This window comes from Coccinella septempunctata, chromosome 2 (genome assembly GCF_907165205.1).
Source record: "Coccinella septempunctata chromosome 2, icCocSept1.1, whole genome shotgun sequence".
Lineage (NCBI taxonomy): Eukaryota > Metazoa > Arthropoda > Insecta > Coleoptera > Coccinellidae > Coccinella > Coccinella septempunctata.
In genome coordinates this window covers 29,852,341-29,877,522 of record NC_058190.1, presented here as the reverse complement: position 1 = coordinate 29,877,522, position 25,182 = coordinate 29,852,341, and the positions used below count along the sequence as shown (strand labels likewise).

Sequence of the window (25,182 nt, the reverse complement as noted above, 5' to 3'; positions counted from 1 at the left end):
ATGCCAATCAGCACGAGAGAAACTCATTTCACCTTCTCCTCAACACTTTGGAAGCGGAGTATTCAATATACCCCTTGTAATATAAATAGTATGGCTCTACAATTATATGAACTGTTTTTCTTGGAAGCACGACAATCCACAGTTGCCCAATATGTTGTAGATAGCATCTCATATGGGAACGATTGTAAATAACCACTAACTAATAGAAATCTAATAAGACTCAGTTTAATAATTTAAATGTATATATTTTGGAATCTGTTATAAGCTGTACAAATTATACATACTTTCCAAAGATTTTAAAAATTTTAATATATTCTCTTTCCATTCAAACAGACTGAATCTCATTTAAAATAAATTATAATAACAAACATATCCAATGTACCCATAATATAACCTGGAGTACAGATAAAACTAAAATATATATCAACATTATAATACAAATGGAAATAATTGAAATATCACTAAATTAAAACTCATATAATTTGAAGTACTTTGGAATAAATATTGCACTAAGAGTACCTCAAATATATGTAGACTACTAAAATAATATTATATTTAAAAATGTAAGAAATAGTAATTCAAAATATAAATGCAAAGATTTAAGTAACAATCTCAAAAATCTCAGACTTAAGGTAATTTGTGGATCATTCAAAATATCGGATACGAAACTATTGAGCAACGTGTAGGTAATAAAAAAATTACAGTCCTTACTTTGTTTGAAAGAATTCCTCAAAAATGTTAGTAAAAAATGATACATAACTATTTACTTGTGAAACAATGAGAGATTTATGTTTATTTGTACTATGAAAATATTAGAATCTGAATTTTGTATGTTATCTTAGCAGTCATTCAAGTGTTTAAGAGTTTCATTTCTATATTTACATCCCGAATTCTTAAAAAAATCTCATGAATTTACAATCGCTCTATCTCAATTAATCACATAATATGTGAAATATATACATCTCAGATGTTCATCAAAAATTATGAATATATTTTGAATTTCAGAAGGGACTCAAATGAATAATAACCATAGTTAAAATGTAGTAAAGGTATTCTATTTTCAAATAACTCACTTTGTCGTTTTTCTCTGAGCAAAATGAGATAATCAGTTTCAAAAGTGTGATATTTCAAAGTTATGTTTAAAATTTCATGACTTTGTCAATTGGGTCATTGTAAAGGGGTCTTCAATATATTGAAGTCCCCTCTATTTTATAAATATTTAACATTCAACAGCCTGTTAACCTAAAAAACCTACAAAAAGTATAATTATAATGAAAACATATATTTACAAAAGCATTCACATAATACAAGTGTATAGATAAGATCCTGAAGATATTTCACATAAACGCCATATCTTCAATTGAGTAATATTATATGAGATGTAAAATTTTCTTAAGGTATAATTTCATAATAGAATGGACAGAATAACATGTTCTTTAAAAAACTTCAAGTTCAACACTTCAATCGACCCCTGCGAATCCTTGAGATCCCTCTATTGCTTTCACTAATTTGTCTTTCAATGTTGCATAACTTTCATATGGAGGCAAGTCCAAACGATTGAAACTGAAAAATTTTGAAGCAAAATGATTTTTTCTCGATAAAGGAAAATCTTAAGCGTACACAAAGTTGCTACAACTTTCTGGTAGAAGGGATGATACTCATTTCAATGAGAATATTTAAAATTAGTAAATATATCATTGCAATCTAAGCATACCATTAAATTTTCAGATTGATCCGTTTTCTACAAACGTTCAATACACACTCAATGTGGAAAACCTTGGCTGTGGTCCGTATATACACTTTGGTTTCTTCTGGTTAGTAAGTGGGCGGTCCGTAAATGTCGAATTCCTGACAATTCAGTTCAATATCTGTCACCAGAGTAACCGCTCTGGTAACTTTCGGTTACCAAATGTGTATATACGGACCACAGCCCTTATATTTTTCAGTGCATCACAAAAGCCAAACTCATTCTAAAATTGAAACTACTACATATTATTGAATAACTTACCATGTGTGTGCTCTCGGAAAATTATCTGTAGTTCCCCACCTTTCTATAGTGAACAATTGAGGTCCATTACTACCGTAAAGCTCTTTAAATCCGTTCATTGGCACTCTTGAAGTGCCTGTCACAAATTGTAATAACCTGGATCTCATTTCGTTGCTGAAGGATAACACAGCCTATAAGAGAACATAAGTCGATTCATTCAATAATAAAACAGTAATATTCTGTTTGCATGCCGTGTCCACACCAACGAACGCAAACTCTACCAATTATGCTATGTTTCTGAGGTTTTTAGGTAGGTTATCAATTTGATTCAAACTTAAAGGACCGATAACTAGTAAATTTAGACCGCTCGAAAAGTTAAACTCCCAATAACTTCTTTTTAAGTTAACTGACGGGCGTTTATCTATTCGATAACTATCTGACTTTCCGTTTGCAGGAGCTTTATCTCAGATAGGTGTAGAACGCAGCAACAAACACATAAGTCAGTTCTTTCAATTTTTACGTCTAGGAGTTCTTTGTCGACATCCACCTTCAACGAGTAATAGTTTATCCCGTTCGCCGAAGTTTCCACTTTCTAATGTTATCCATCAAACAATCAGAAGATTAATTGGAAATAGAAAAAGAAACCTTTTTAACTCAATAATTTTGTACATTTTAGTTTGCATGGTAATTTTATGAGGAAATATGGAATTTCTAATCGAAACATGATTTTGTCAACAACTGCATTTATCGTAACGAATCTTCAGATATTCACAAGTTATCGATCCGACAGTTTTCGGAACACTCAAACAGACCTCAGAAACTAGCGCAAAGTTAACCACAGTTTATCCATTCATTGAAGTTATCATAACTAACAAGTAAACAGCTGGATGAGGTTCAACAAAAGGTAAATTTCCCAGAACTTACCCTCCAAAACCATAATATCACAACATGGTGGGCATGGTAATCTCCTTTATATACTGTATTATATTTCCAGTCTTTTACATCAATATGCTGAATACCGCACATCAATAATTCTAGCTCGTTTTCATCGAATATTTTTATGATATTCAAAGGAACCAATTCGCTGAAGCCTTCCAGAAATGAGTTCATCTGTTCTTGAACTCTCCCCACAAATCGCCATTGTATGATACATCTGAAAAAAATTAATTGAAATTCGCAGCATGGTTGATGTTGCATCAATATTGTTATTTCATCAAAAATATTTCTCAAGAATATCTAACTCTCTTCATCCTGATTTGAAATGTAACATATGAATAAAACTCACTTGATGTATTCATCTTTATTTGAATTATCTAGAGGAACATTAGCACCACCTGGAATGAGTTCATGAACAGAAGTCTGCCCAAAAGATTCCTCGTCTACTGAAAATGTCAAATCTAAATCGGACGGATCATTTTCTTTTATCCACAGTAGCGATTTGTAGTACTCGGAATCTACTGATTCCATATCCTTCAAATCGATGGCCTTTGCCAACATCATTTTATAAAACGGTCGGATGAAAAAAGCTGAAAATAGATATAGAAAACTATTATCGATTATGAAGCAGATTGACGCCATAAGGCCATTATGTAATTATCGATTATGTCATGCTTTCTCATTCATAGGGAGACTCATTCACAAAGTTTTATAATATGAGATATGAGTCTATTAGGAAAATCAGATTGGATATCATTTCGGCAGATTACTATGGTAACAAATCTGCTTTTGATCTAGATCTGTTACCATACTAAACAGCTGAAATTCTAGATCCTGTGTTATGAACCTCGGGATAATTACCCCCAAAGAGGTAATAACAAGGTTTGAATAAATCAATCAGTTAGGTTAATATGCATAGATTAGATTTTGAAATATTCAATTCAAATAACCAAAATTGGTTGATTTGTTTTCCAAAAACATCTTTGCAACTGGATTTTATATGATGGAAGTTATCCAAATAAAAGACCTTGAGTTTAAGGTCAGAGTTAAAACAAAATATGTTCATTTTCTTTCCCCCTTTCTACCTAACAACTTTTTTCTGAAAAATTTTTCAAAAGTACATAGTTCTTGGGATAATTTATTGTCTCAAGTCAAATGTCGTACCCTCAAGTTGGGCTAATTTTTAATTTTAAAGAGATATTGTAAGTAAAAGGCTTATCAGGCGAAAATTGTTATAAAAAGCTGATCTTTGAATAATCCAAAAGTGGATGAAAATCCAAAAGTGGATGAAATATTTCTTCTATCAAAATGTGAGAATCCATCGATTTATAAAATACCCAATAATTCAAACACTTATGGGAAATGCCATACTTGGCAGCCGGCAATTAAAATTTTTTTCATGAATCTGCGTATAATGATTCATCAATAATGAAATGAGTGATATGAAATTTTTCTACTCAATACATACCATCAAGTAACTTTCCATGGTATACAGCCATACCAGCAACTCTACCAATAAATTTGAAATAGCTTAGATGTTCTTCATTGCACAGCCCAGAAAACGGATTGATTTGAAGAGTGTAATTATCCCTGTGAAGAAAATAGACACAAATCAAAAACAAGGTTCACTTCAACAATTTTTTAGAATTGTTATTTTCTAATCATCAAAAACACGCACATCGCAGAATATTCGAAAAGACCATAATAGGGATTGAACATTTCCTTTGATATCAAGTAAAACCATTCTCTAGCTAGACCACCATAATCGAGGCCAACCTCTCCTTCAAATTCAATCCATAACTTTGTTTTCAGTAAATCTACTTTTGGCAGACTGGTCATGATTGCCCTATAGGAGTCTTCCAAAATGCACCTGCGCCTCACCTTAATCTCATACTTGTTGGGCACATTTGTCTGAAAATAATAAGAATTATAACTGGGATATCATAATTTTCCTGATAACTTCTTTGCGTGGTTTTCGATTAACCAGAATCTTTATCATATACTCAAGATTAGCTAAGAAGCTGTGCATTTACAGAAGATGTAGTACCCTGTACCTAGAACTATTAATTACCAGACACAACTACGCGAACAGAAAAAATACATTGTGTCATATTGATGTTTTACTCTTACCGGTCTTTTCAACTGATTTTTCATATACTCATATTTCCGTTTGTAATCCCTCGAGTAAGGTATAGCAGGTCCTGCAATTTCTGGATTGGACAGGCGTGGGTCTTCCCATTGAGTTGTACGAGTGTCTGAAAATTTACAGTATAATTAGGTATGTAAATAAAACAAATGAAAGATGTTGATAGAATGGCATTGCTGTTTTTTTTTTCGACAAATTGCAAGTACTCGTATTTCACCCCTATAATTTCAGAACTCTACTTTTTTGAAAATTTTGATCCTATACCAGAAAAAGGGCCATAGGAATCTATGTATTACATGTACATTTTAATTAAGCAAGGAGAATTTCTGCAAACTGTGCATGTCACGGGTCAATGTAAGATATGTTGTTTGAAAGAATAACCTTTAAATAATTCAAGAGGGACTTTGTACAACTTTCAAATTATGTGTCGAATATTAAAAAAGTTCGTTATTTTCGGTGCACATATTCTTCAGAAATCTTCAATTTTTCGTGAAGAAACCGAAAAATTCATGGAAAATACTGGCTGCATTTCAGTCAAACAAAGTTGGAACTCTCCCACATAAAAAACACCCTATACAATATAGAAAAACAGTTCCTTCTGTTTCCTGAATGGAGGAGCCGAAATGAATAGTTGATGAATAGGGGTGATACCTTGTCAAAAAATAGTGTATGAGTCCCATATATTTTTTTAGCAGCCCCTGCTTAGATACAGCTCCCTTAAGATAGCACCTGAAAAGCAATTTCTCATTTTTTCTTAGAGACCAGAAAACTGAGAGAAATTAAATTGAGCAGACATTTTATGGGAACGAGAGGGCATTCTTTATAAATAAAAATGTTTTCGTAGACATCGCATCAAGTAAAAACGGCTGAACAGATTTTTTTCAAATTTTTAACCATCATCATACTTCGAGAAAGAAGAAAAATTAGAAAAAGTTGCTGGGGAAAATCAAGAAAACTTAAGAAAATTCAAATTTCGCAAGCAAGTGTATTTTGCATAGTCTACTCTAGTCGGACAAGTGATTGACACTTTCTGGCTATTGACTGTTGACAAATACAGTTCATTTGTCAACCGAACTGATCTGAATTGATTTAACGTTATCAAAATCCACCATATTGGTTATCTCAGTCAATAATTATTGTATACAAAGCGATTGGGCTTTATAGTTATAGTGAGAAGGGGTTACAGTTCACTGCGACCTCAAGGTCTATTGTGCTTTTCTATTCACATCAAATTTCGGTGAGAGAAAATATTTTTTCTACAAGCGTGCGCGTTCAACCCTTTTCCCGCACGCATTCCAAGTTGCAAAGAGTCACTTTCCCGAAAGGTGCGGGAAAAACGCCTGCTATTTCTTTCCCGCACGCATTTGCGTGCGGAAATGGATTAGCAGGGTGAGGGGTCATTACTATGAGAAACTCATAGTAATGACATGCAGAATTATGTCTGTCATTATATATGAATTAATCAAATGAGATATGATCTGTTTCGTGAAATGGATACATTTCTATATTTCAAGCGCTTGTAGAAAAAATATTGTTCCTAACTCTTGCGGAAAGTGTCTTGCCCGCACTCAACTGCTTCGCATCGTTCCGGCAACGGCAGTTTCGTGCGGGCAAGTATCACTTTCCGCACTTGATAGGAAAATAACTATTTCACAAAAAGGTTGGTGCAATAAAAAAAGGAATGTTCAATTCAAATGGTACATAATATATGCACAAATATATAGATATTCCATTTTTTCAATAACAAGCTTATAATAAAAACTTTCATTGTGATATCGGAAAAAGAAATCAAATTACTGGGTCTTCTAAATATTCTTTATTGAAGTTATCCTAGCTTCCGTTCAATAATTTGACTTCTTTTCCCGATATTTAATATCACATCATCTAACGAAGTCGAGATTTCTTTTAATCTTTCTAAACTTTTTTTACATTTTATACTATTCTCACTCAATTTTTGTATCTCTTTTTTTCAATCCAATTACCAATTGAGGATTCACACAGCGTTACTAAGAACTAATACCTGAGAAAGAGTACGATCTAATTGGCAGACAGCGTTTACGCGTTTGTCTTCTCCCCATTCGATTGATCCATTTCTTGGGTCTTAGTTTTTAGGAGGAATCCTCCATAAATGACCCTGACTATGGCAGGGTAACGTCTGGAGGGCCAGCTAGTCAAAAATAATTTTAAGGTTTCTCCCTATAATTGTAAGGCACCCCTTAAATTTGTTTCGCAAAAACAGGTACGTAGCGTGAGCCGTATAGTCTGGATTAACTCAAATTTACCTAATAGGCGGATATCATGCTGACATTAGTGGTGAACACCTACAAAAACAAAAGATCTACATGGTCGAGTTCTCGAAAGGCTGACCGAGCCACAACGACCCCTGTGTGGCAAGTAATTTGGAATAGTAGAAGTTCGTGTACTTCCGACTACTTTTGTAGATCTCATTATTCGGTACCGTCTTCTCTTTTCATAGAGCTACGCTACTGCGCGCTAGTCTGACGTAGCTTAGTACTACCAATATTCTGCCTAGTACTTCCGATCTCTTATTCCAACTCCTTTCAATATTTTCTTGGTTAGGCAGATTATAGAGTGATATTTTAGGTTATTCTCCTTTCAGATTAAAACAAAACTTGTTCATTGTTATTAATTATCTATTTACTCACTGTGGTCGATGAAGAAGATCCTTCCATCACTGTGAATTCTCTCCTCCCAACCCTCCGGAAGCGGACCAAGGTCATCGTCTGGTTTCTTATTATAAACCGGCACCTGAGGCTGATTTGGCATGGGACTGGCCCTTCCCGTCCTCGGATCAACCCATGAAGTGGTTCTGGTATTGTGATCAATAAAGAACAACCTCCCATTCGGAGCTACCTGTACGGACCATCCAGGGGGAAGTCCTTGCCCTAAGGCGTCCAATGTTGCTCTTCGAGCACTGCTGGTCTGTGAATCTGTTGACTCTCTGCGGGAGGAATTCGTCGAGCCACTATCTGTCAAGTCGTCGCTCTGAAACAGTAAAATAGCTGATAGCTTACTCTAATCATTTATAAGTTCGCGCCTCTTTCATCTGCCTAGGCACAAAAATGAGAATGAGAGTATTATATTTGAAAAAGGAAAATAATTAGCAACACTCTACATGCTTTAAAGACCCATCACAGACAGATATTCTATATCTAATGAACGTCATAACTGAAAAGTCCTTTGACATAATGAAAGCTTGGGACAAGAAATCCCATCTCCCCTGGATCCATCTCCATTCCCGGAGACTAAAAGAACTCTTGAAAAGATGGGAAACCGAAATACTCAAGGGAAACACATAATTTGTGCCACATATCATTGCCGTAATATGTGGCACAAACAATAATAATTTTATACTTTTAATAAGGGAACTGTTAACATGAAATCGCATTGAGATACATAATTAATCGTTAAAAAAATCTTATGTCTATAAACCCGGAAATCAGTATTTTCCAAGCAAGAAGTCAGTAAGTCAGCAAGTAATAGTACTATGCTATGTGTCACAGTAGTTATGAACATACAAGTTTGCATAAAATAGGTGAATGTGTGAGATAGTGCGACAACAAACTTCATCAACAAGTGGACTTGTCATTTCATAGCATAAAATCTTGAAAAATCAGCAAAGCCAATTGAAACACCATAAAACAGAATTATGCAGTACAAAGTACAGGCTCTACCATCTTCTAGTTTCTTGTTGAAATTGCCAATAGAACTGGCAATTTCAAGGTAGTGTATGAGAAAGACTGGAAAAAAATATTGTTTTAAGTGTCGAATAAAGATGAAAATAGAGTAGTCCTTATGCGCTCATTTTCATTGCATAAGTTATACCCAAAATGTAATAATATATTCTACGCCAAAAATAGGATGAAAACTTTATATAAAACGGCTGAAATTATGTACATTTCCCGGATTCCGGACCTCTTTGAAATTAAATTCAGCCGTGGCGCATAGTACCGGAGAAGGCGTTATGAAATGCTCCATATTTTTTGCTAGTGATATTTTCGGTATTTTCCAATAGAAAATCTTGTAGAAATTATATTTCTGCACACAAAAGAAAAAAAGGTTTTATATCCGTAGGATGAACCGTTTTCGAGAAGAATTTATTTTATTATTGAATTTGACCTGTGTGCAGCTAGCCTTTAAAATTGTTTTGTTATTTTCGGAACGGTAGGTACCCTAATTGTATGTTCTATTGCTTATAGTTTGAAGTAATAAGCCTATGTTTCATGTAAGATGTCTAAAAACATGGTGTATGCAAAGATCAGATTTTGTTTTTCCAATTTTGGGAGGGGGTGTTGAACCCCTAAAAGTTCAACAAAATTACAGGATAACAAGGGGGGACCGTGGCATTTTTATCCATGAGCCATTCATTTCTCCCATGAAGTGAAAGATGAATTTTCACTGTAATGTAAATTTTTTGTTTCTTCAGTTAATGACTCTTAGGCTGAATATTCATCTCATCGAATCAAAAAATGAACTGGTAATTCCTTTCGAATAACTAAAAAAAGGAATTTGTTGCAAAGAAATTTTCTTCTTCTTCCTTCATGAAGAGAAATTCCACTAATCAATTCAACCTTTTTCAAATTAATACCCTTTCTAGAAAATAAGTTGAAATAGCTACTTCAAGAATACTGAATTTATTCATTTAACCTCTCTTCCGGTAATTTCTAAGAAAATGACGAAATTTTCTATAATACATTATTTCAGTTGTTCGCGTGCTATTGGGAATACCACTAAAATAATGAGAAGTTCTGCATTTCACCATCCTTACGATCAACTTCAGTAGGCGCTGCGTGAATTTCGTACTACAATATATGCAACCAAACTGTTTTTCATGGTCTGAAGGATAATATAATATATGGTAGATCATCAGAAGTTCTTTCACATATACCATATATAAAGTTTTGTCTTTATATTTCTTCTGTCAACTTCCTCGAAACAAACCTTATGCTATCGTTAATATTGGGAATTGGAATTAATTCGTAACATATTATTCAGATTATTCGTCCATAGAAGGCCAAATCTTCAGATGCAGTATTAAGAGAATACGGTATAGGTATAGCACTTCCCATTCCAGCTGATCGAAATCTATTCCGGCCAGCCTACTCTTGATCAGCAAAATAGCTGTCTTGTCTTTCGCAGTATTCGGGTGTTTTTGATTCAACACACGGCTCAGCTGCATTAATTGTAGACCAGTAGCAAATTTTTGGTATCAGAATAGATAGATGTATTATGAGCGCTCTTAGTGGGAGCGCTCACCAAAGTAGCGTAGCACTGACATGACACATACATGACAAAGGCGATATTTTATTTTCAGATATGAACTGAGAACGACATATTTCGCGCAATTGAATTCATTCAGATGTGCGATATCTGAAAATTATGCATCGCCTTTGTCATATATTATGTGCCATGTCAGTGCTACGCTACTTTGGTGGGCACTCTCCCTTAGTCTACAATAAATGCACTCAAGCTGTGTGTTTGGCTTAGTCAGTGGTGTTGATAAAGTCAGCTACTCACACACATGCGGCAGGGGCAATCTAGCGAGTAATAAATCATACGCACCCAACCCTTCTTTTAGTACCCAGAATTCACTTTATATGTATTGAAGTATATACACGTGATATTGACAATCTGACATCCTAATAGTAGTCGTTGCCGAACCGAGTGCGAAATTGTCCACAAATAATGTTGTTTTGGTCAATTCCGAATCTGTTCAAAGTATGCATGGGCATGGGAAGCTACACGCGAGAGCTCACTTCGAATACAAGAATGTGCGACTTTTTTGGACCAAAACAGACCTTTAACATACAGAGCGAATGACGGTTATCAAGGAAATTAGGTCACACATGGCAAGCTTTCTTTTATAACTTTCCCTGCAAGTCTATACACGTGCCGTCGTCTAGCTGCTAATCTAGGAGCTTATGATTTATTTTATTACTCACTAAATGACCACTGCATCAGACGGGTTAGTAGCCGGCATTAGTTAGTGTGGTCTAACCCTGGATATTCTGTGGTTGGACTTATCGTTATGGTTATATGTTCTCTTCATCACTAATGACGATGCAAAAACTTTTTTTTTTGGTCCGCTCCAGCTCATCGTATATCGTCATCACTCGGTTCAACTCCTATGGGACCCAACTCCTTGAGTTGTGTTACCCTTCCGAATATAAATCGCTAAAATACGATAGCTTTTGGAATCACTTTTATCATATAATCAAGTTATGGCATAAATTATCCGCAAATATATAAAACAGTAATAATGATATACAAATAAAAATAATCCTAAAGACCAAAAAATTCAATCGAAGCATCAATACCTGAATTTGCATAGCGCTACTCGTTCGGAGTCATGACTCATGACCTACTGGCCTAGTGGTTCTACTTAGTACAGATGAAAATAAAGCAATACTTATTGACCGCATTGACTTTGCGATTCCACATAACAACAACCTATTGAGCAGACACGCAGAAAATGTATCAAAATATAGAGATCTTGATAAAAAAATGAAGAGAGAGTGGAAATCGAAAGATATCAAAACCATCAGAATTGTCATTTCATCTACGGATCTGATACCCAAAAAATTTTCAGAAAATTTGAGGAAGCTTTAATTGCACGAAAATAATTATGCAGAAAGCGGTACTGCTGAGAACGACAAGAACAATAACATGATAAATACAGAAAGTGGAAGGAAACACTGTCGGCTGCGGCAATAAGAAGAAGAGTCGCATCGGTTTGAAACGGAGTTAGAACCCATAGACATTGAAAATGAACAGAGAAATACCCACAGAAAGTGTCTACTTTGTACAGTACATCCCATTTTGGGTGAGAAAGCCAGGTTTCTGGCTTGCTATTTAAGATAGAGCCATGCGGTTTTTACGTTCCTGTCCCACTTTTTTGTGAAACTTAAGTTGTCCTAATCAGATTCTGCATAACTATTTCCGTTTATGAGATACAGGGCGATTTTGGAAAATGATACTTTTCGGACCCTTCCTTTATCTCAGAAGTTATTAGAAATAATGCTGAGCTAAAAACTACACAGAATTCTGCGTACAACCCAGGGGCATACTCAATATTTTTTTTCGAGGTATGATTTTGAAGATACGACACAAACCTATATTTTTTCAATGGAACACCCTGCATTTTATTACTTCATTGAATTTGTTATTTTTTTCCCTCCCAAATGACGTATAATATTATATAGGTAGGATGTTCAGAAATGCTAAAAAACACTAAAACATCACATAATGATGATTTTTGTTAGTGGGCCATGGATTTCCTATATAAAAGATGAATCATTTGGATAATTCTCATTTGTGATTTTTAATTATAGGATAGTAAGCGAACAAAGATAATACACTCATCACTAACACGAAAAACCTACCTAGATGAAATCATAATACAAATTAGATACAGAAGAAGTACCCAATGAAATATTTATCATTGATACAAATTTCCACCATTACATAATACCTTAGTAGTTAAACTGATCAAAGTGCTGTCCATTTTCCTAATACATAATTGACAAACCTTTTCAATATACGGCTGAGTGCATTTATTATTAAAAAAGGGCGGTTCTGTAAATCCTGGAAAGCTCTGTTGACGAAGTTCTTCGGGACTGTTGTGTCTGAAAGACAATAATAATTTATAGCGATGACAGCTAGATCAGATTTGTTTTTTTCTCTCCAATGCCTACTTGATAAAACAATGCTGCCAATGCATAGTAGCCATAATAACAAGGATGTTTTCATCATCCATGACCTATTACTTTTAATAATCAAAAGTAATAATTCTTTTCTTGAAACTTGGGAAATTCATGGCCCACTAACAGAAAATCATCATTATGTGATGTTTTATTGTTTTTTAGCATTTCTGAACATCATACCTATATAATATTATACATCATTTTGAAGGAAAAAAAAATAACAAATTCAACGAAGTAACAAAATACAGGGTGTTCCATTGAAAAAAATATAGGTTTGTTTCGAATCTTCAAAATCATACCCCGAAAAAAATATTGAGTACGCCCCTGGATTCCATGCAGAATTCTGTATCAGACGCAGTTTTTAGCTCAGCATTATTTCTAATAACTTCGGATATAAAGGAAGGGTCCAAAAAGTATAAATTTCCAAAATCGCCCTGTATCTCATAAACGGAAACAGTTATGCAAAATCTGATTAGTCCAACTTGGGTTTCACAAGAAAGTAGGACAGGAACGTGAAAACCGTAAGGCTCTATCTTGAATAACAAGCGAGAAACCTGGCTGTCTCACCCAAAATGGGATGCACCGTACACTACAAAGAGAGAAAGCAACGGAACGACCATAACCTTCTCTTTTCTGTGGATATAGACCTGACGGCTGTTAGTTGTTGAGTGTTGATAATATGTCAAAAACATGGTGTATGTGTTACAGGCAATGGGTATAATTCAGGCATTTTATACAATGCCTAGGCAATGTATAGAATGCCTAGGTCTTCTAGACAATGTATGAAATAATAAGAATGCCTTTGTCCATTCCATACTTTACCAAGGCATAGTATACAATTTTTAGGCATTATATAGAATGCCTGCTGGTCTGCCGGGAAAGTGTAAAATGAAATGATACAGGTGTGAATTCATTATCTTATCTGAATGGGTATGTAGTATTATTTATTTATTGAAAATTAACGGAATACAACCCATTTTAAGTGCGAGAAATTTATAAATTCAACAAAATATTTGAAAACGTTCTTTTAAATATTGAAATATTAAGTGTGGAAAAATCGAGCCTATCACTAGAGTTCGCCAACCTCAACATCCTGAGCAATGGAGAATACATATATTCAGTTCTACATAAACAAATCTGAATTATATTGCCCGGCCTTGTCCCATGTTGGGGAACTCTCAGATTTACAGAGGCTAAAATTTCTGGACAGATTATGTTTTGTGATACGTAATTGAAATTATTTTATGATTGATACATTAATTTCTCACTGTTAGGGCCTTGTCCCACCAAAGCAACGCAACAGCGACGTGACAACGATCCGATATCCCCAGCGTGTATCTTTCGTGTTCATCCCATGTTTTCCCACCATGTTGTCCCACCAAAGCTATGAAACAGCGACATATTTTGAACGCGTTTAAATCGTGTCGCTGTGGCGTCGCTGTTGCGTAGGTTTGGTGGGACCAAGCCCTTAGGGTACGGTCGAAAATATTCAAATGATTGTGAAGCAAAATTATTTCATTCCTGTCAGCTCATAAAATCACACCCTTCTGAAGTACTCTCTCTATAGACGGCTGTGATAAAACCATATATCAGAATGAGACACAGTCTGGCTTCAGTTTTCGAAGCCCAATTATCTATATAGAATAGATATATGATAATACCGCACTTTTCTCAGAAAATTGATCAATTGGTCGAATAGAACGAAGCAGTTCAAATATAAAATCCCAATACTTATTTTTTATGAACTTTCGGGAGCAAATTGATAAATTTGAAACCCGTCGTTAGATATTGCATAAAAAAATACTTCATTATCGTCCGAATAAGACTTGCAACCCGAACCTTAAAATCAAAGGTTTGCATCCTCTATCTATAACATCCCTGTGATTCTGAATCGTCCCAATACAGAATATTTGAACCCAACTGAAAATTCTCACTGATTAAACCCGATTAATCAAAAATGGTGTATGCTTCCAACAAGCAAGCAGCTAGCGTAAATTGGTACACAGAAAGACACTGGAAGCGGGGCACACAAATTTTTACGCACCTCTGTGTTGCTTGCCATCTCCCCACCATCGTCCGTATTCAACTGTATCCTAAACTCGGGGTACTCTACCGAACCCCTTCTGCTACTAGCGTTGCTCTCGGCCGATGCATTGTATTCCGAGTCGGTGTGTTGTTCGCTAGTAACGGGATTTTCATCTTCTGCGTTATCGCGATTTTCCATCGCGTTTAAGTTGGGGTCAGTCTCTCCATCGGTCAGATTATCGACCTGCCCATGATGGAGTCACATGCAAAACAAAATGCCCACATGCATGATTGATGATTTGAAGACTGATCGGCATATATGACTAGGTGATAGTGTTTTTCGTATCGGTTATAAAAGAAGAAAAATTAAGAGCTATCAAATTGATTTGACTCCAGCGCTAGATTCATTAGTTTTGATTGAATAGTAGTTGAAAATATAGTATACAAGGGGGTACTAATTTCTCTAATGGACTGAGATGGAGTTCATAAATAAGATTTAAATCTTCAAAACAGATAAAATAATAGGTGGCTTGGAGAAAATTTTAATAGTAGTGATAATTGGCTAAAAAAAAACTAATTTCCTCATTAGAGCCAATAACATTTAAAATTATTCAAAGCATCAGTTAAAAATTTCCTAAACTTACATGGCAGATAATAGTTGGTTAAGAGGTGGAATTTATTTATCATTTTTTCCTTATATATAAGCATTTAAGATTTGTTTCTCATAATGTATTGCCAAAGTATCAAATACTGACTGAAACGTTGATGAGGTTTTTCAAAATTAAATAAATTTATTTGAGGTAGCGTCCAATCGCTTCCAAGTACTTCTACGGGGTCTCTATAAATTGTGCCCCATCTCACGTAAAAACAAAACTGACAAATTTTAAAAATGAGATACCCCACAAAATAAAATGTAAAATATCTTTGGTCAGTGCATGGCCTTGAAAGTAATCAGTCCATGGGTCAGTGCTCATTTCCAATACCAACCGATATTCCATAACTCTTGAGTATCGTATAATTTAAAAATTGACAGCCACTCTGATGTTACAATCATTTATCGAATATGTAATGAACCTTTGGAATGGAGAAGGAGAAACAAAATGGGATGATATTAGTGATATTAGATGACACAATATTGATAGAAAAACAATAAAATTGATGTGAAGCGAAAAATAAGGGGAAAAGTTGTAAAATATATTCTACCACATAAACTACTATAAAAAACGAATATGCAGACTTATTCGAATGCCTGCATCTACATTTCATGTGTGGGTGTAGATCCAAAAAATTTAAAAATATAGGTAACAATCCAATATGAAAGATAACGTGAAAACTCTTTGAACAGAAAATCATCCAATTCTTCATGTATCCGAGCAATTTGGCGTACCTATATTTCAATGTTCAATATACATATTAACATACAAGTTATTTCAAGTGTCCACACTAGAAGTAACTAGAAAACTGAATTACATTTTTTTTTATTTCTCGATTATAATGAATGCCCAAGATCTATTCGACTAAAATATTCCTGTCCAGTTATACCAGAAAACTGTTATTTCAAAGTTGGTGTATATTTAGATTTTTGTTAGTTGTAGCCTTAGTCAGTTCAAGAGAAAAGGAAGTGAACTTCTGAAGTGATTTGTGTTCATACTATATAGGTGTTCGCCATGTGCTGGGATGTTATGAATGTTCTTTAGTTTACTTAAGTGTTACAGCTCGATTTTTGTTATTTTGGCTGTATTCGTTTCTATTCTTATGGTTGTTGCTTTATTTGCTTCTTAATATTTCATTTGTAAATGGGGATGATCCCGTAAAAATGTTCTATTGATTATGTAATAATAAGTGAATAAATAAACACCCTTATATTTTATTACATTTTAGGATTCTCCACAAATTTTTAAGTACTTCCATGAGGAAGTTCAAACCTCAGTTTTATCAATACATTTGTATCATAGTTGACATAATCCTTATGAATTGATGAACTTCCTACTAACAAAAGTTACAGAATTGAGAATTGTATTAACCTAAGAAAATACTCTCTAGATTCTATCTGTTTTCTGAAGTCCATTTTAAATGAACCATCTATCCATCGTTTCAGTTACTAATGGTAGAGAAATTCATCCTTAACTACAGATAGATCATAGAATATCCTTTCTATCCTCAGAAACTGAAACGATGGATAGTTAGGTTAATTGATAACGTCCGTAAGTAAGTTCATCAGAATATTCCACAGGAAATTTCAAAATTTACCGCCCGGTTTTAGAATCGAAGGTTAAATTTCGGTTGGGGAAATTTCACAAGTTAGTTTTACAATACCACAATTCCACTTTTGTGGAAGGACATGGGGGATAGCGCCGAAGCAGCTCCGCTGGCTATACGTCACGGTGATCAGACCATTGATCACCTATGGCTGTGTCGCCCGGTAGTCCTGCACTGAACGCGTTCTAACCCAAAACAAACTTTCCAAACTCCAGAGAACGGCTTGCCTCATGATTTCGGGGGCATTCCGCTCTACTCCAACTGCGTCCATGGAGATGCTATTAGACCTCCCTCCCCTTCACATTTTTGTCCAGGGAGAGGCAAGACTAGCAACCCACAGGCTCCACCACCTTACCGTAAACGAGCCTGACAAACTCACTTTCGTGTCCAGTCGTCTGTCGGCCCAACTGTAGGCTGACGAGGTGATGGGCATGAGAACTGATCAAATAATCACAAGAACCAGCACTGAAGGAACATTCGTTTCTCTGATTCCAAGCAGAGACGAATGGCTCCGTCACAAGCATTTCTATTTACAAGGACCTTGCTGGTTTACTGATGGCTCCAGAACCAGTCAGGGATCTGGAGCCGGAGTCTACAGCCGTAGACCGCTGACTAAACTCAGTGCTAGTCTGGGAAAGTCGGCGACAGCTTTTCAGGCAGAAATCTTCGCCATTGATCTGTGCGCAAGCCATTTACTTGACAGTGGCTGGGCGGGCAGATCAATAAAAATCCTTACGGATAGTCAAGCTGCGATCAAATCTCTCGCGGCAGACAAATGCAACTCGGCACAGGTATTTGAATGCAGATCTAAACTCACCAAATTGGGAAGTTCAAACAGACTGCAACTGATTTGGATACCTGGACACTCTGGCTTCAGTGGCAACGATGTATCGGATGCTCTAGCCAGAGAAGGCGCGACATCAACGCTTATTGGCCCGGAACCCAGTATAGGAATTTCTAATTCCTTAATCAGGGACCGAAACAACAGCTGGATAAAGCAAAAGGTCCTGGAGCACTGGCGCAACCGTCCTGGATTGCGTCACTCCCATAGGGCTATTTCAGTGCCTCCCAGCCCATACACCAGTCGCTGGCTAGAATTTTCTAGAACTAATCTGAGATCTATAATAGCGGTTTTTACAGGACACTGCAGACTCAGAGCCCACCTCAAAAAACTCAGCATCGTCAATGACCCACTCTGCAGACTCTGCTTAGAGGAAGACGAAACAATTGAGCATATCCTCTGTGACTGCCCGGCGGCAGACAGGGTCAGACTTGGAGTTTTTGGCTCTCCGAAGATGATCCTAGAGGAACTCAAGAATCACTCCCCCTCCGACATCATCTCCTTTTTGGGTAGGATGGGACTAGAGGAAGAGATCTAGCTCTTTGAGCATGCTTGTGTGCTACAATAGACCGTTGGTCGCAGTGGCAGGTTTGGGTTTATCCGTCCAACACACCCAGCAATCAGTAATCAGTAAAATACCACAGGAAACGGTTAATTATTAGTGAAGCATAGTTGAAATATTGTGGAGAATCCAAGAAAGGGGATAGAATAAAGGAGATGGACAGACTGTCTGAGCTGCAGTGAAATGACCAGGTAGCAATAGAATGCATATTTTTTTCAATTCATGTAATTTGACGGTATAACGGTATAACTGGAAGTACCAAGAATATTTTAGTGGAATAGACAAATTTTCATTCAGTCTATAGATACTTCTAGTGGACACATGAAATTAGCACTAGTAGAATAGAAAACTTCTGAAAGTCGAATTTTGCCCATTTTATGTTGTGTATTCATGTGTATGATATAATAATGTTTCAGTAAATGAGAAAATAACTAAACTTCATATCCGATATAAGAGCATCATGCCAGTCCCTATAGGCATGCATTGAATAATATAAGCTTAACTTATACAATAAAGTATGCCATAGTCACATACCTGGCTCGCAATGCTGGTAGTGTCCCCACGATCCCGATTCTGTTCATCGCTTATATGATACCTTCTCTGGAACGTACGAGCTTCGCTATTTTCTCTCTCCTCTTGTTCCTCTTGTCGGGTATCTACGCTCATGCTTCAATAAAAGATTAAAAATTTACTTAATTTTTTTTTTCATTCACTTTTTTCACAAAAAATTGATCTCCACTTTTTTTTAATTGAGACATGATATTAGTAAACACCTTCGTAAACATATGAATGAATGAAAAGCGTACCTGACAGAAGGTCTCTCCCATTGGGTAGTTCTGGCCAAATGATTCACATAGTACGTCCTTCCATTGGCATCTTGTCTCTCTTCCCAACCAGGAGGTAACACCGATTGAGATTCAGTTGACGAATTTGTAAATATTGGCTGAAAACATTCAAAAAAATTTTGAATATCAATTCAGTTATACAGTGTGAGTATAAAGTGAGGAACAGAATTAATAACTGCGTTATAAGTGTTTTCAGTTAGAACGCTCGGACAGGCAAATTTTAGTCTAAAATAAAACACCGCTCTGCCTGCTCTTTCGATCAATGACAACACGTTCCCTGCAGTTCACTTCTCAATTCAGAATTTATATTAGTCCATTATCGTTGTTATTATTACGGGTCCTTCTGACAGGACGTTAGAATTTCCAGTTATGAATTCTGTTCCTTACTTCATTTACACACTGTACTTTTCGCAATTTTCAAACCTTAAGGGAAAGTAATACCTCAAGAATCTTCATTCAAAAACAGCATTCACTAGTCCTCAATTTACGCTTTTAATTTTTTTTTTTTCAATTCAGTTGGTTTTTTATGAGGAAAAAAAAGTTGAACATAAGTGTCTATAAAACTTGTCTTTTCAATCATTTTTCGGCGGTTTTTCAACATATGTATTTCGATAAAAGTAGCGGCGGGGTGACATCGGCGATTCAATTTTTTATATATTGCAAAAATTTTCATAGTTATATAATATATGTCAAAATTACGCTGAAATTCAGGAATAACTGAAAATTATTCAATATTCCTAATATTACCATTATTACCTTTCGCGTGGTATTTTCTATTTTTCAACTGACGAAACTAATGTCGATCGTCTTGATCTCGAATCGTTTGTACTACTTCCCCCTAAAAATTGATCAAAATGGACTCAATTTGGATCGATGAAATGATCTTATACAGGATACAGGGTGAGTTTTTAACTCGTACAAATATTTCAACAATATTTCTTGAAGTGAAAAAAAAAACACTTTTTTTTACCATTTGTTCCGAATCGGCTCGGTTTAAAAGATACAGGCTGTTGAAAAACCATAAAAAAAATATATTCAGTTCTATCTCACAAACGGTTCTATCGAATGAAATGAATTTCGGAATACATATAGGTTTTCATTTATTTGATGAATCTTGTTCGATATCATCCACGTCTTCCAGTTTTCTCATTATGATCATTACGTACCATGAAAATACCAAAAAATCAAATAAACCAGCTCTTGCGACGCTATCTAATGAATATTTGAACATTTTATGAAATAAAAGTATTACTTATATTTTCTTGTACAGGGTATCCCAAATTGTTTGATTTTGGCTGTTTCCGGTACTTCCAGACTTAATAGGTAAAAACGTTGAAAGGAGTCCTGGGCTCGATTTTCGTGAAAGTCCATAACTGAAAACCGTTTCACGATATCTTCATTTGTCTTGAAGATATGACCAAATTTTGTTATTTTGTCGATTTCGAAAATGTACCGTAAGTTCTTTATTATCGAAAATATCTGAAAAGGGTAAAAACTTTCTACAGCCACTTTTTCATTGGAAATACGATAATATATTCAAATTTTTTTAAATAAAGAAGATACGGCACATTTTCGATATCGACAAAATATCCAAATTTGGTCATATCTTCAAGACAAATAAAGATATCGTTAAACGGTTTTCAGTTATGGAATTTTCACGAAAATCGAGCCCAGGACTCCTTTCAACGTTTTTACCTATCTAGCCTAGAAGTACCAGAAACAGCCAAAATCAAGCAATTTGGGATACCCTGTACAAAGCGCCATTTTCGAGTATTTTGATGTTAAAATTTAAAAGTATCTATGAAATTTGAAAAATTGAGTACCTTGGCAGAATACAATTCTGTTAAGATCCACAGATATGTACTGTCACAGATGTAGCTAGTTATTCTGAAGGTCAATTTTAGCAGCATTATGCTAAGCAGCCTACTGATTTTGATGAAAATCGGAAAAATGGTTTTTGAGTCAGAATCGTTTTTTCGTCAGATTCGATCTGGCTGGTTTCGATTTTTTTCAAATTTACCGGAGTTTCGAGTCGCTTTTTAGAAATATTTCACCCGTCATGAAGGGGGTACTTTTCAAACGATTTCATTTCAAGTTATGAAAGAGAAAATTTTTTTTTCGCAAAAAACGCGATAATTTGAGAGTTTATCCTCGACGAAACGCTAGCCGTTTCTTCAATAGATTTCTCCAATTCACAAATAGGTATATTCCTTTTTTTACTATTTACTGTACGGTGCGCCACCTGGTGTCCATTTTGGTTGGTATTTGGTTGTTTCTTCACATCAAAAAACGCAGATTTTTTGGTGTTTTAAAAAGAGTTTTCATGAACTCACGAAGCGCCGTCTTCCAGAGCTTATAAATCTTCTGGGTCGAAGCCAATGTATTGAATCTACCGATCCTCTGATCCACTTCAAATGTACATAGATATATTATACAATAATCTTGTAATCAAATGGACGAGATTTAGTTTGAAAAAAGTATTGTAATGAATACAAATAAGGGAATATTAGAATTACGTACAGCTGCACTTTCTTCCCTTCCATCATGTATGATCTCCCATTCCCTCTCTGTTGAATCCATCGAACTTTCTCCAGATGGTGGAGCAACTTCTGGACTATCAGGAAAGAATGCATGATAAATTTCCAGATACCCTTTGACTCTTGATCTGGCACTAAAAATTCACGTGATTTAATGTCATGAAGCCCAAACCTAATTTCTTATACATAATACTGAGCTAATATATAGTAATCATACAACAGTAGCTTTGTTTTGGTTCGCACTTGAGGCGGTTCCGAATCGGTTCAAAGTAGTGGAGCAGCAATGGTGTGGGAAGCTACACGCATGCTACGCGCGAGCTTACGCTGAATAAATAAATGTGCGACTGTTTTGAACCGTTCTGGAACCATCCTAAAAGCGAACCAAAACAGGCCTAATGTCAGAAGCAGAAGTTGAAATTTGGTCCAAAATTAAAAAATATACTAAGTGTTCATGGCCATAACAACAATAGATGGTGTCACATAATTAAGAAGAATTATTGGACCCTACAACATCAAAAGAAAAATTATCGTTAATACTGTAATTTCTCATAAAACATCGGTTTTTTTCAGACCAAATTTAAGTCCAAAAAGTCATGGTGGTCATGATTTCAATCTAAAGACCTGAACATAGATATGCTTCTGTTTGTGATCAAACAGATTGTATGAGTTGGTGGAAAAAAATTAGTCCTAGTTGCGATTCTGCAATATCAATATCTCCACATCCAGTGTCATTACTATGGTACACTGTAAAGATACAATAAGCTTGAACCATGGTCCTCAGTTTTGAAATGATAACTTCCAATAATTCTTAGGAATTACCACATTATATTAGGTTTTAGTCAGCCAATACTGATAATCCATAAGTGTTTGAACTTGGTTGTAGAAATGTGATCAATTCAAAAACATTCAGAATAATTCTTGATTATAACAACTGAAATAAGTAAACTACTCAGATTCAATTACCAATTACCACAAGTGTGGCAAGTATTTTTCTCAAATTTTTTCATAGAATTTCAGGACCCTCAAATGTGAAGCCATGCTTCCTAATCAGGAAGGTAAAAGATATGTATAAAATTAAATTGAGTGTCCAATTCCGACAAATAGATATAAAGACAAAGGAGCTATCAGAAAAGTGACAGTAGCACAAGCAGATAAAATAATTATGTTCAGAATATGATTCAAGAGTGAGTCAGAACACACAAAGAGTTGATAAAATGAGATTTTACAAATTAGTAATTACACATTGCAAAAATTAATCGAAATAGATGTCACAAGTTATAATTATAATCAATTCTGTTGAAAAGGAGATGAAGAGGACTAAAATGAGATAGAGACTAAGATTAAGAGAAATATAAGTACAAAATAGAAGGACTGATTTTTTGAATGAAAAAAATTTGATCATGATATTCATAATGAATCAGTAATTATTGTTGTTAATTCTTTTTGCATATATGTAATCAAGCTTGAATGCTCATTTCAACTCCCCTCAAAGAGTATTCAGTGAAGGTTGGAGTAAGTTATTTAAGAAATTTTTGTTGCTATCTACCCAAGAATTTCGCATAATTAAATAAAACAGCAAGAAAATATTTAGAAATGAATAAATATGAATGAATTTATATCGAAGAATTCAGCAATTCAATTATCATGGGGAACAAAAAGTAAATTGGTTACCTTCTAGGCTTTAGTAAATATTTGATAGGTGGAATTATTCGGTTTTCATGTTCTTTAGGTAGGGACATAAGGCTTATTTCCACCATTCCAAGGAAATCATCCCTGGTTAATCTATTTTCATCAAATACTTGAAGTATTAATTTATGCTCTGTTGGTTTAACCTACATAAAAGCAAAATTAACAAAGGGCTTATGTTCTCCACTGTGAACTTACACTAAATACAAATTCCTCGTTCCATTCTGGATTGAGGGTCTGAAACAGATTGTGAGAACATAAAATCTTGATGAATGCTCATTTTTATTCATTTACCTTCTTTTTGGTTTTAGTGAGAACTGCATCAATCGTTTCATCTCCACTTATTGTATTCAGATCTATTCTGACATAAGGATCGCTAGAAGAAAAAGTTTCATCTACTTTTTTGGGAATCAAGTATATTAACCTCACCTTGCTCCAAATATATCTTTTTTCATCAATCCTTTTCCTCTTATTATTCTTAGTCTTACTTTACTTGTTGGTTCCTCAGTCTTAAACATAAATGAATGCTTATGTTTGATAATAACGCACCGAAGAATGCGTAATTATGAATTCCCTTATTTAAGATTAAATGTATTATAATGAAATTAGGATATTTCCGAATATAACAAGTTATCAACCCCTTATAACTGGTTGGTGTAAATCCCAAATGTCAAATAAAATTGTAATCAATTTACTCACATATCCATCTACTCCTACTTGAGGACAATATCCATAAATTCTATCTGAAGCCATTTGTAACAAACCGATTTATGAAAATAGATTTAACTTAAAAGAAATCCAAAATATTATCACAGTTTACTAAACTAACTTTCCACAGTTGACATTTCACTCTTGATATGATTCAATCCGTCACAAGTCACAACATCGCTAGTGTCAATCACAGAGCACATGTGTCAATTAAATAATCGATTATTTTGCTCTAAAATCCTTTTCTTGCTGTAAAAAGAGGAAGTTTTGTGGTTTCGCGTTGCGTTGCGAAAAATTCGCAACTTTGGATCAACATAATGAGGAAATGAGGGGATTACATTATTGATTTTTCCTTATATTTCAAATCAGCCCATAGCCCCATAAACACAAGCAACTTCCAAATAACTGAAAGTCTCGTCAAAATGAAAGCAAAAGTAAAAAAAGAGTCCGTAGACCTAATAAAAGCTTGGAACATTGTTTCGAGGATATTAGTTCTACGCTAATTACTTAATTATTCCTAATGTCAATTAATCAGTAGCAGAAACATGTCTCAGATAGTAGCAGAGACAACTCAGGTTATTGTCTCTGGATAGTAGATAAATCTTTGGTAAACGCAAATGAAGATCTAATAAAAATACTTCCACAAGGCACGGGGACCACGGGGTGTGCCGGGTGCTCACAAAAATTTCAGGAAACTCCTCTTTGATTTTAGATTAGTTATCATTTCATCACAGCATAAAAAGATTGTGAAATGTCAAAAATTCAATAATTTTGTCCCTCAGCCAATCTATTTAAAAATTTGGTTTTCTTCGTTATTAATTTGGTGTAGGTACTTGACCATTAATATCGTACCTCAACAAAAAACACAAAATCTTGCAATAATTGAAAATGATATATAGGTATAACAGGAAATACATAAGATACAA

The 25,182-nt window shown here is 34.9% G+C and overlaps 1 protein-coding gene across 2 annotated transcripts; it reads right to left on the bottom strand.

Annotated features, from left to right (window-relative positions):
• Positions 1–224: 224 nt before the first annotated feature.
• Positions 225–24,424, bottom strand: LOC123308505 (E3 ubiquitin-protein ligase Nedd-4). Of its 2 annotated transcripts, XM_044891176.1 has the most exons (17): positions 24,248–24,424; positions 23,978–24,057; positions 23,843–23,924; positions 23,747–23,785; positions 23,534–23,694; positions 21,846–21,996; positions 19,287–19,423; positions 19,015–19,147; positions 14,838–15,062; positions 7,736–8,075; positions 5,054–5,178; positions 4,602–4,834; positions 4,392–4,513; positions 3,273–3,513; positions 2,912–3,140; positions 2,009–2,178; positions 225–1,563 (listed from the first exon to the last, which is right to left on the bottom strand). In XM_044891176.1, the coding sequence occupies exons 1-17, from the start codon at positions 24,299–24,301 to the stop codon at positions 1,461–1,463; spliced, it is 2,625 nt and encodes an 874-aa protein (XP_044747111.1). In that variant the 5' UTR covers positions 24,302–24,424; the 3' UTR covers positions 225–1,460. The 2 variants fall into 2 exon arrangements, with proteins under 2 accessions (XP_044747111.1, XP_044747112.1); XM_044891177.1 differs by lacking the exon at positions 14,838–15,062.
• Between the last annotated feature and the right edge of the window lie 758 nt (positions 24,425–25,182).